The sequence below is a fragment of the Mangifera indica genome, chromosome 14 (genome assembly GCF_011075055.1).
Source record: "Mangifera indica cultivar Alphonso chromosome 14, CATAS_Mindica_2.1, whole genome shotgun sequence".
Lineage (NCBI taxonomy): Eukaryota > Viridiplantae > Streptophyta > Magnoliopsida > Sapindales > Anacardiaceae > Mangifera > Mangifera indica.
Window position 1 is genome coordinate 8,492,791 of NC_058150.1, and position 12,943 is coordinate 8,505,733.

At 29.3% G+C, this 12,943-nt stretch overlaps 1 protein-coding gene across 2 annotated transcripts; it reads right to left on the reverse strand.

Annotated features, from left to right (window-relative positions):
* Positions 1–1,434: 1,434 nt before the first annotated feature.
* Positions 1,435–2,981, reverse strand: LOC123196076. 2 transcript variants are annotated; one of them, XM_044609956.1, is made up of 4 exons: positions 2,788–2,981; positions 2,484–2,690; positions 1,983–2,150; positions 1,435–1,783 (listed from the first exon to the last, which is right to left on the reverse strand). In XM_044609956.1, the coding sequence occupies exons 1-4, from the start codon at positions 2,791–2,793 to the stop codon at positions 1,733–1,735; spliced, it is 432 nt and encodes a 143-aa protein (XP_044465891.1). In that variant the 5' UTR covers positions 2,794–2,981; the 3' UTR covers positions 1,435–1,732. The 2 variants fall into 2 exon arrangements, with proteins under 2 accessions (XP_044465891.1, XP_044465890.1); XM_044609955.1 differs by having other exon boundaries at positions 1,435–1,786.
* Positions 2,982–12,943: the final 9,962 nt, after the last annotated feature.

Genomic DNA, 12,943 nt, shown 5'->3' on the forward strand with positions numbered 1-12,943 from the left:
CTAGTTAAAAATGTAACTTAGGTAGAAAATTTTATGGATTTATTTTTTAGGATAACAGGGTGAAATTGTTATATTTGGTTATAGGTAATATAAAAAATTTTGAAAAGTAAAACAATTAGGGTTAATATAGTATTTATAATTTCTATATTTGTGTGAAAGTCCTTTACCATTAACAAAGTTTAAAGAGTAGGAAAATGTTAGCCACTCACTCTCAAATATGTTAGTTGTGTTGGATTGGCTGCTCACGTTTTCGGGTCTCATTTTTTTAACAACTTTTGCTTTTGGACTTTATCTTTACTTTAGACAAAGAAAATTGAATTTTTTTTCTTTTTATATTTTCTGAAAAGAAAAGTTAGTCAATGAAATGAAATGATCACTCTGTTTCACGCCCAGCACGTAAGAGAGAGGAGCAGACCGTCCAACTTTTCCAACTAATTTTTGTTACTTCCAATGCCGTCTCCACCATACTCATCTCTTCCAAATTATATTAAAGAAGGCCATATGATTCTACTGATGTCCATCAATTTTTTAAAATTTAAAGTCTTCATTTACGATTAATTTTTTGTTAAAACTCTCGGTTAAATATAAAAATAAAATTATTATTTTAATAATAATATTAAAAAATATAATTTAATATATTTTTCTCTCAAATTTTAAAAAATTAGAATTCATTTTTGCTAAAATATATTCTTTTTTGAAAAGTGATTATTTTCTCTCAAATTAAGGTTTTTTCTCCTCTTTTCTACCACCACTCCCCCAATGATGTCCTCTTTCCACTGTTTTACCTCCTTTCAGTCGGCTGATCCTCCCTCGCTATCAGAATCATTCTGTGAGACTTAACAAAAAATTATTTATGAGTGAGACTTTGAGTTTTTAAAAATTAGCAAGTATCAGTTTAAAATTATATCAAACCTTGGGTGAAAACAAGTCATTTGGCCTATTAAACAACTATAACATATTTCAACTTTTATTTTTCCGTTGTTTTAAACTATATCTTATAATTTTCATTTCTAAGTCATGGTATTTATTAATGTCTGTCAAGAAACTTTCTCTTCTGAGTTTCTGAATTTGGGAGCATATTATATTGATTTCTTTAAAAACAAATAATTTTTAAATAATGATAATGCACCCATATATTACAGGAGTAAGGTGGGTATATAGAAACTGACTCTTTTAAATATTTTTAATATTGATGATGAACTTGTATAATTTAATTGGATATTTAATTTATTAAGTGATTGCCCCATTTTTATTTTAAGTTTTGCATTTTTTATGTTGTATGTATAGTCTTTTTCCCCTTTTCTTTTGTAATATTTTGGAGACCAAAATTATATAAGAAGTATTTATGTGTAGTCCCAATCTCTTTTGAAGACCAAGCCATCTCCTATAACACTCAACTCACTTTTGTACCCTTATATATGAAAGATATAGAAATACAGAAATTAAAATTCTTCCGAAGGGATTGATTTCTCTTTAAGCAAAGAGAATTTACATAATGACAGGGACAAACCCCTTAAATATGTGCTTACATTAACACCCTCCATTTCTCTGAGTCATTTAAAACTAACCCACAACCGATAATCAAGAGGACCTCAATTAATTTACTCATAATCACATATATTTATATATATAATATTTATGCCCTTTGCAAATTAGGGCAATAATTAACAATAATTGAAATCCCTCCTCATTTTAAAAGTACATATAATGCACGTAATCCTACAAAGTCTCTTCACAAATTACAAGTTGGCAGCAAGCAGCTAGAGAAGAAGCCCAGCACTGTCTTCTGCAGCCAAAATTAAATTAAAGTTAAAAATTAATACAAGAAAGTTCTCCATTACAACTTTTCTTAAAAGTTAAAAAAAGATTAATTAATTATAGATTAAGAGATTAATTATAGATTAAGCTCAATTGTTAACGCTAGTTAACAACTTTATTTGTGCATATCAAAAAGAAAAGAAAAGAAAGAGGTTATTGCTTACCTTCTTCGATTTAGCGCAAAGAAGCTCTGGTGAGATTTTGTACAAGTCTTCGTCAACTGGCTTGGGTGTGAGAGTGGACATGGGCGTTGGACTTGGTGGCTCAATCACATCGCTCACTGCCCAATTTTGCTTTTTCTCATCTTTAGCATGTGCATCACGAGCTTTTGTCTAATTCATCAGAAATCAACATTTTCAAAACAGGATTTCTCGTTGCCCCATAAAAAAAGAAGTGTATTCCATCAAATTGGTTTATTTGAGAAAGCAATATTAATATTCTTTTGTATACAAAGCTCAAGTGAAGTTATCTTTAAGTATTCCTTTAATTCCCAGGTGTTTATTTTAAGCTACATGAAAAGATGAGAAAAAGAAATGCAAAGATGAAAAGTTTCTTGATGCACAGTACTAAATTAATATAGGGACCAATTTTAGGTTAAAAGTTTATTGGTTAACATTTGACAAACAAAATACTTTCGTATATTTCTGTAATTAATTTGAGCTTACCCTTCTGCGAGGAACAACAATCATGGCTGGAGTGACGACATCGTTTTGATATAAATCACCAGCAACGTACAAATCACGATCTTCCGAGTAACTGTAACGAAGCAAGTCAGCTTGTCTTGCAGATTCAAAGCATTGAGTGAAAGGAAGATCGTTGTTCCAGTCCCAACTACCAAAAGCTGGCACATGACTTCTCTTGTAGCAATAATCCTACACAAATTAATATTAAAAAATTGTTAAAAATAAAGAATGAACGACCAAGAACAACAGGAAGTACTTGAAAAAGAAGAAGAAGAAGAAGACATACTTCCATTGAAAAGACTTCACAAGGAATGTGAGTAGAGCTTGAGTTGAGAGTCAGTTTGTTTTCTCTCCTGGTGGCTGCAAGCGTGGGTGCAAAACTAGCTATTTAAAAAGAGTTGAGAGAGGCTAAAAGTTAGAGAAGAGAGAGAGTGTGAGTATTGAAGTTGGTAAACGTATAGGGATCCAAAGGACGCTCCTGTTTTTTTGTACCCATAAACTGCCTCAATGCATGCATTTTGTTTATATATCTAAATATATATATATATATATATATATATATATATATATATATATATATATATATATATATATATATATATATATATATATATATATATATATATATCAACATTTCCCTCTCACGAAAGTTGATTAAAACCTCAGTGAAAATATCCAACATGTCTTATGAAAGAAGTGGCTTTAATAATTTCTGAATGAAGTAAGAAGTTTAGTACTAAAAAGTCTCATAAATGAAAAATAAAATAAACCCATTTTGGATTGATCTTTAATGTTTTTGGAAAATATTACCGATTTTGTGAAAGTTTGACTTTCTTATTAAATAAAAAGATTGTTTAAAATTATACTACGCCGTAACTACAAAAAGGATTGTATCATTCTTTCTAATAACCCGCACTAAACAAAGGATAAAATTAGGGTTTTATTAGAGGGCATACGAAAATAAGCCTAAAGGAACAGAAAGCAATACAAATAACAAAGTGTGATAGGAGGAGACACAGAGACAAAGAGGTAAGGGCAGGTAAGGTAAGAAAGAAAGAAATAAAGAAATAGATGCATGGGGTAAGGTTGCTTTTCTTTTGAGTTTGTTTAATATTCTATTCTCTCTCTCTCTCTTTAACTTTTATGATCATCAGGGCTGAGCTCAGCTCAAGTGGCTCTTTTTTCTTCTTGTTTATAAAATGCTTTATCAGTTTGTCTCTGATCAAATGTATATTCCAACGCACGACTTCTTTTCTTTTCTACTTTCTTGGCCCAGGCTTTGTCCATTCTCCAAGCAAACACAAATGCAGATGCAAATTCAATATGCGAGAAATCAAATTTAAACTCTTTTTAACCCCACACGCGTAGCAGTGAGAACTTCGTGCTCCGTGCTGTTTTACCCCACTTTTCCCAATGCTTCAAAAGCCATTTTATTAAAAAACCTAATAAATTTTATTTATGTTATGAATATATATTTGTTTTTAATAAGTCTAGGGTTCTAGGTCAACATATATCTGGTTGATTTGAATATGGTACTATTTCTTCTGTAAGTTGCAGGCTTAAAAAGTTCAAACTGAAGTAGACGAAACAAAGCGTAGCTCTGCACCATCAAGAAGAAAGAATAACTTTTTTATTTAATGAAAAATTTCATTTTATATTATATCTTGGATTTGACAAAGCCAGCAGAGAAGAGATACAGACTATTCATGTCATGTGTGCAGACAAGGTGTGTCTTTCCCTGCCCTTTTATTAATTGCTTTTTTTAAAAAGGAAAATGGAAACCAACAAACATGAAGGTTAATGATAATGTTATAATTATAAAAAAGAAAAATGTACTCAAGAAAAATTTAGTTTAGCATTCAATTCAATTAACGTACCTTTGACCTAGGTACTTATAACAAGAATAGTGTCTTGTCAATTCATCTTTTATTTATATATTACACTTGAGAAACAAAAAAAAAAAAAAGAAAAAATAGAAGTTTTTTAAAGGCCAAATGACTATTTTTCATGTAAAATAACAAATATTTATTTTTTTAATTTTTATTTATTATCCATTTTAATTATTGAATCTGTTTAGTTTTTTAAATAATTTTTTGCACTTTCACTAAAATTATAAAACTATGATTAATATAAATATCAAATTACCAATTTATCTTCACTAATAAAAAAAATTATCAAGTAAACTCTAAAAGACAATTAAAATTACTCTAACTAATTTTAACATATTATATTTGCCTCAATTCTTTAATAGTATAATTATCATTTCTAAACTATTGATGAATATATTGAAATTTAAAATTTTATAAACATCCAACTTTTTTTGAATTTTCAAAACTCTAATCAAATTTTATTAATATATCTAATATTTTCAAAAATTATAATTTACCCCCAATCTCTTGAAAAGAGAAAAGGCAAAAAAAAAAGGTGGGGGGGGGGGGGGGGGGGGGGGGTATAAATAAAAAAATAAGGGAGAAAAAAAGATAAAATAAAAAATTTATGTAAAATGACCTTCTTACAATTTCATTTAACAAAATTCACTAATATAAGTTGTAATAGATAGAAATTTGACTTTTTGAAAGTTAAAAGACAAAAAATGTTTATTTTAGCAAACCTTGGGCGAAAAATAGCCAGTTTTTTAAATAAATAGCATCTTATTCCAACATCTCTATCTGAATGAGAGCACAAGTAGGGCTGGATTCGAGTCGAGTCGAGCTCAGGCTTGGCTCGGTTTAGTTATGGCCAGCTCGAGTTTGGCTCGAGCTCGACTCGAGCTCAACTCGGCTCGGCTCGAGTTCAGCTCGACTCGTTTTCAGCTCGGTTCGACTCGTTTTTCATATCAAAACGACATCGTTTTTAATATATATGGATCAAAACGAAGTTGTTTTGTATAAACAAATTTTAAAAAAAAATCTATCGATTTAACCCGAACCAGCTCGAGCTCAAACGAGCCGAGCAAAGCCTGGCTCGTTTTGGGGTCAAACTGAGCAGAGCCGAGCCAAATTCGAGCTCGAGCTAGCTCGGCTCGAGTCCAGCCCTAAGCACAAGTAAACTTTAAATGAACAAGTTCAAATTACATCAATTTGTCAGAGATGTTTTAATCTTTTAATCAATAGTTTCAAATATATATATATATAAAATAGTATTATGTTTGAAAATAATTCGTATAATTTTATATATAAATAATTAGATAATTTTAGATTTAAAATAAAATAATATCTAATTACATAATAATATATTATTATTTAGGCATAAAAAAAACTATTATGATAATAATTCGGTTACTAGCAACAATAATAATTGTGTCGATCCTTGCAAGGGGTGAAGGGTGAGGGGTGGCTAAGGGATGAACTAAGGCAGCGAGTTCATGATTCATTGGTGTTATAACTGGAATAAAACAAAGTCTTTCTGTCAAACACTATTTTAAAAAATGATTTACGATTTGGGCATGCATAGAATTCGCTCAAAGCCACAACTCAGTCTATAAACTATAATTAAAATTTTTTTCAACTCAAATCAAATTATTTTATAATATACACCAAATTAAATTATAAATTTTGAACAATTTGGTTTAGTTTTATAGTTTGAACTATTTTTTACACACCAATATTCTTTCCCTCCACTTGAAAAAAAACTAACCCTATCAACCTCCAACTATAAGTAGGGTTGTGTATAATTTGATTCAAATCGTAAAATCGGATCAAATTGTCTAAAAATTATAGTTTGGTTTGATTTGATTTATAAAATGGTTTGGTTTAGATTGATAAATTTTTGAAAAATAGTTTTTAATTTGGGTTACAGTTTGAACAATTTTCAAACTAAACCAAACAGTAAATCGTATTTCTTTTAATTACATATATATAATTATATTTGACAGAAATTTTTAGTAAGCAATTAGGTATACAATATGTTTTTTTTTGTATTTATTTTATCATTTTTTTCATATATATTGTATATATATTTTATATTTATATTACTTATTTATATTATGTTCATATACCATTAAGATTTGGTTAATCTATAATTAATTATCCTTATATTCATATACCATAAGCGACCTTTAGTAAGACATTAATTATAATCACCCAAATAATAGAGACTCGACAAAAGATTAATTTTATCTTTTAATAGTACAATTACCATATAATTAAATTCTTTCATCAATTGATACATCTTCAAGGATGAGATACATGAATAGTATCTATTTGATATTTGTCCTAAGAGAATGATCAAATATAATTAGATTCAGGCAACCAACTAATCCTACTATGACCACAGATTTCAATGGTCATAGTCATCAATTTGACTATGCTTCAATCTTTTTCTATACTTGAGAGCAATGAATCCTTTTTCAATAGATCATAGTCTAGATACACTTCTTGATATAGTCAACAATTACCGTATTGACAACCCTAAAAAAGACTACATTAGGTTAAAGTCAAACAAAACCAATTGGTGCAAACAATGCTCAGGTGATTTTAAATTGAAGGATCACATACATCATTATTGATTATAGGATTTATTCCACACACTGCGTTTACCATTTACATAAAATCCTCAAGTATCTCAGTCCATTAGACATGATAGCAACATGCACCCATGTGTTGTATAAAGTTGTCACACCTTGACATTTGAGATCTATCACTAACTTTCGATAGAGTAAGTAATGATAGTTTTACCATATTATATATGTTTTTGATTGGGATAATGTTAAACTATGTACGTATCTAGAATGACTACCATATGTGTATATAAGGTTCTCACGATCAACCTACATGTTGATGACTTGTCATGATTATAAAAATCTAAGGATGTTCATCACATACATATTTTTACACAAGCAAGATATAGATGAAGAATATTCATTTATTAATCAATAGTAATAATAATGATAATAAGAGTGGGGAAGAGTTCTCTCAATTTTTTTCGTGCAATTAATAAATAGATAAATGCTTCCTTTTGTTTTATTCTCATGAGAGGGCATAATTGTTTCACTCACAAATATACTAAGGAATCTTTTGTCGATAAGGTCTTTTATAGCTTTTTAGAAGATGAAAACATTGGTTAGTGTCATGACTAATGCATAACGATAATGAAATACCTAATTATGATCTCGTTGAATGCAGTTGATAGTAATTCTTTGAAATGTAGATCTAGCCGATAGAGATAACCGGAGTGTACTTGCTATACAAGGTGGGATCCTTCTTTAGCTTCTTGACTTGGAGTCTTTTGTGGTTCTATTGTTGTTCTCTATTGGCTTTTCTTTTTGAACTAGTTTTGTTAGTTGTTAACAAACTAAGAGCAGATGAATATGAAGTTGCTATTGTTGTCGTCATATGGATTATAAGGATTCTTCTCCTATGATGCTTAACTCACTAGTATTTGTTATCAAGGTGTGAAGAGACATAATAAAGATTCCAAACATAATATAAGTCAAGGAACATTTGACCACCTTCTCCTAAGAGGTTTGATAGACATTTAAGTGGTTATGTATATCTAGTTTAGAGGTTTGATGAGTTGTTCCACCTGTGGAGTTTCAGTCCATTATAAAATTAGTATTCTAATATTAACATTTGTTATCTTATAGATGGGAGGTTAACTTTTGACGTTTGTGGGCTTTTTCCAATAAATATTGTTTTGGACAATAAGGTGAGTGGTTTTGATCATCTCGCTTGTTGTAACAAAACAACGAGTTAGTTCAGTACACAAATTAACATATTACACTAAAAAGGTAAGAGTATGTTTCACTAGTCTAGGTGGAATAAACATTGAGGCACAAATGACCACCTTTTCTAGAGAGACTTGATGGTCATTCAGGTGGTTGTGTAACGGTGGCCTTGGGGTTAGCCAGGCTTGGTTGCTTATCTTGTTGTTAGTTGAAGTCGAAGCATTACTAGGTCTATAAGCCAGGTCTGGGGATTATAGGTGTTTGCATAGATTGTTGCCTTGATGGAGCTTGGTAAGGTATTTGGTGCTAAAAAATGCTTTCCACTAACACTTGAGCTAGGAGCTAATAGGGTTAGTGTGTTGATGATCGATTCATTACTCGTTAAAATTATGGGCACAAAACATGTGTTCATGTATGGTGTTGTGCGTCTATGACCATTTCCCTCTTAGAATTGGGATAATTTATTGTAGTATATAGGAAATGAACAAATTATGTGTTGGTTAAGCAACACCAAAGAGATCAATATGAGGTCTAGAAATGGTATCTCACTTGGGTTACGATGTGCCAACCTTGAAGATGAACTAGCTTTGGAGAGAGGCTCTGAATTTCTTGAATATCAATTGTCTAATGCTTTTCTGTATAATATTTTGTGAGCCATTGTTGGAATTGTTAGAGTGTGAGATGTCTGTGCTTTTTTTCCAGTGCCAAACTTTTCATCACAAACTGACATACACAATTTAGAACATTGCAAAAGATAGATTATAATAACAACAATTAGAATTCAAGACTGATAAAAAAAATAGATATAACACTAGAGTTTTTATGTAGTTCAATTTTATAATTGAAATGTTTACGTCCACAGTGTTCTCACTAATCTGAATACAATCCAAGAATGATATAAAATGATATATGTTATGTATAGTGTATTTAGTTTTCCTTCTATATTCTCCTCCCCACTCATCCTCCTTCTTATATACAAGTTTTAAAAGAGAAAGTACATTTGAAACTCCTTCAATATATAGTCTTGACCCATAATTTGAATTTACATAGGAGAAAATTATGTTTATATCAACATCTTTATTTATAGGGAAGTTAACATCTCGTTCAGTCATTGTTATGAAAATGTTATGTTATAAAATCTGGATGAGTCTCTTTAATACACTCAAGAGAACATTCTTTTATATAAATAGTAGATTTAATATTGTATAACCATTAGTTGCTTGTTATGATATCTAAATCTTGAATCTATTATAACTTTCAAATTGGAGAATTACTTCGTTGTTCATTAGTGATATGGTCCCCTTCTGTGGATCCATGGCCAGGCATCACGTTTCACTACAAACTGTAACAAATAGTCACTATGTTTGGCTATTCTCTGAAGCTTGACATCAGCGTCGTCTGTTTGACCACAAAACAAGATCCATGGCTATAAATTTGTGTGATAAATCTGTGTAAAATTTTGTATTGTAATGGTTTGTCTCTTTTTAATTATAGTATAATTAGACAATTTCATTTTCAGGTCTCAACTTCATAGATTAGGGTGTCTCTTTTTAATTGGGCAATAAGTTTGTACTTACCATAAACCGAAGTAAAAGTGAGAAAAGACGGTTACTTGTTAGCATGCTAGGGATATTAAAAAGGAGTATTAGGGTGTGTTTCAATAGATTAATCACAAAAATAAATTATTTAAAAGAATGTTGAATAAAAATTATTATTATATTTAATAAAAATTAATTAATATGAATAATTATAATGTTTGGTTAGATATAATAAAAAAATAAAAATATTATATTACTTAAATTAATAGGATATAACAAAATTAAGATTAAGTTTATAATCTTTTAATACCAAGAATAATTTCTATATTTTCTGATGATTAAATATTATTAAAATATTTTATTATTTGATATACTAAATATTATAATGTTAATGATGAAAACAAGATTATTAAATTAATATTTTATTTTTTTAAGCCAAATGTTTACTTTATTCTCACAACAAATGTAAAAAATAATTGATAAGAATAATATTATATATAAATAATGTATAAAAATAATGTATAAAATTTTATATATAAATAAAAATATATTATTATATAAATTATAAATTATAAATAAAATATTATTTTATTATATAATAATAAAAAAAGGGTAAAATAATTCTAGGTGAACCGTTAGGTCTTATCTTATATCTGAATCTGTCCTTAATTCTTTATATTTTGTTTATTCTGTTTAACTTCCTTTTGGATTTTACTGCACGCACGTCATTTCCGTCCCCACAAATGAACAAAGCAACATCATGGTCTAGTTAATTATGCATTGAGATTCTCATATGGGCAAAGGGTTATTTTCTATCCACAGTATATTGTTTTTTTAATTTTAAAAACCTTCGTATTTATTTATAAACAGTTAAAATTAATAGTTTTAAAAATAAAATTATTATTTTATCTATAATATTAAAAATAAACTTAAATTTGATGTTATTTTTCCTTTTAAATCCTAAAAATTAATAATTTTTCATAACTCAAATTTTCAAAAACAACATTTTTCTTCTTAGGATTTCTAATTTTTCAAATTCAATTTTATGACGACGTTTATTCCTCTTTGACAACCTTCAGAAGAAGAGTCTTTGTTAACAAGGATGCTCAGGAGAACCACGGGAAGGAGGTCGCATCAGAAAGGAAGAACCATCGCATGGAGGTCACTGAAGAGAAAGAAACTTCACCAGAAAATTGAATTTGAAAATTGGAAATCCTAGAGGGAAAAATGTTGTTTTTGAAAACTTGAGTTGGGGGAAAATTGTTAGTTTAAGAGAAAATAATATAACTAACGGATCAGTTAATTTTAACCGTCCATAGTGGATAAATGAGATTTTTAAAGTTAATAGGAGGAAACTTGAGAAAACAGTATACTTTAGGTGAGAAATAGTCCTTTGCTCTTCTCAAATTTCAAATTTGAGAAGAGGGCAAGTTGAATGACTTATTCCCACTCAAAGTATTCTCTTTTTACAAATTCTCATCTCTTAACTTTTAAAATTCTATTTATGCAACTATAAACAATTAATTTTATTAGTTTTAAGAGTAAAATCATCATTTCATATAAATATTAAAAATAAACTTAAATTTTATTTTTTTTCTTCCCTAAACCCTAAAAACTAATCATTTCTCTCTATAGGCCAAGTTTTAAAAAAATATCATTTCCCTTCCTAGGATTTAGTTTTCAAACTCTGACTCTATCTTTGGCACCATTGTCAGCAGCCTCTCCCTCCCGACGCTTCCTCTCCCTCTAACGATCTCTCTCCTCTAACTTGGACGTTCGATAGATGTCTAATAAAGCCAAGAAGACGAAAAACTTCATCGAAAAGAAGAAGCTCTTTGCCTCCTCGTCCCACCCATCTTCCCATTTTGACCCTTCGCACCCATCTCTCCATCTCGAATATCTCTCATGACATCGCCCTTTCATAATCGAGAAGACAAATTGTCTTTATCTAGACGATTTGCCGTCATCCAAACAAGGATGAAGTCATAATTGTCTTCATCTTTGTTTGGACAATGACGAACCATCCAAATAAAGAGGATTTGCTTAGACGAATTATTTATCTTCTGGATAACAAATGAGTAGCGCCAAGAGAGATGGTCAAAAATGAGAGATGAGTAGGAAGGGTGGAATGGGAAGATGGATGGGAAGATGGTGGGAAATGTAATTCCCTTTAAAGTTTATTTTTGATGGGCTTTATTGCACCGTTTGACCCATAAGAGAGTTCGTGCCTAAGATGATACATTGTTTTTGAGAATTATTAGTAATTTTAATGCGATCTTCATGCATATAAATATGATTTTAATGATAACAAGTTACGAGACTTTTTCTTTTAAATCAATATCAAATATCATAATTTAGAATCTAACTATTAAATTTTCATTTATCTGTTAACAAAATATGAAATTGTTTATCATCTAGCATTCACGATGATGTAGTAAATTACAAAACAATGAGTGGGTATAAAAAATCTCAATAATATTGAGCATATAAATAACCTTTTTACAAATTAACATGTTATATTAGGATTAAAATACATGATATTACATTATTTTATAAATGCTTTATTACTTTTTATGAAAGTTCTTATATAAGGTAAAATTTATTCACGAGGTGTTTTTCTTGTCCTTAGTCTTTTTAGCAAGATATTGGAAAGATAAATTAGAAGGTGGACACTAATGGGCAAAAATGTTTCTGGTGCCCAACAGGCTACAATGAGAGTGGCTTTTAAGAGGCCTCATTTTGCATTTTTCTAGTATGTTCTTTACTATTGCGTTCTTGGTTATGTCAAAATTTTTTCTTAAGAGTAATGTTATGTATATATAATTTTTTAGTATATAATTAAATATATAAATAATGTATTATCATACAATTAGATATTATTTTATTTTTAATTTAAAATTATTTAATCATATAATAACACATTATCTTTGTGTCTAATTACGTATTCAAAAGTATGTGTATATATAGTGGTATTGCTTTGTTAAATTGATTGCTAATATGTCTAATTTCCTATTGGTTTTATATTTTATTTTCAAGCAAACAATTTTCTTTCTAAAACACTCTTAGCAAACATGAAACTTTTGAAGAAACTTATTATATATGAGAAAAGATCTTAGGGAATTGAGGAAAAACCATGATGGAAGAATCACAAATCCATGGTCAAGAAAATATTGATAGTGGTGAAGAGAAATAGGTAAAGTTGAAAATGCATGAGTATCCTCCCAAAAGAGCGTTTTGAA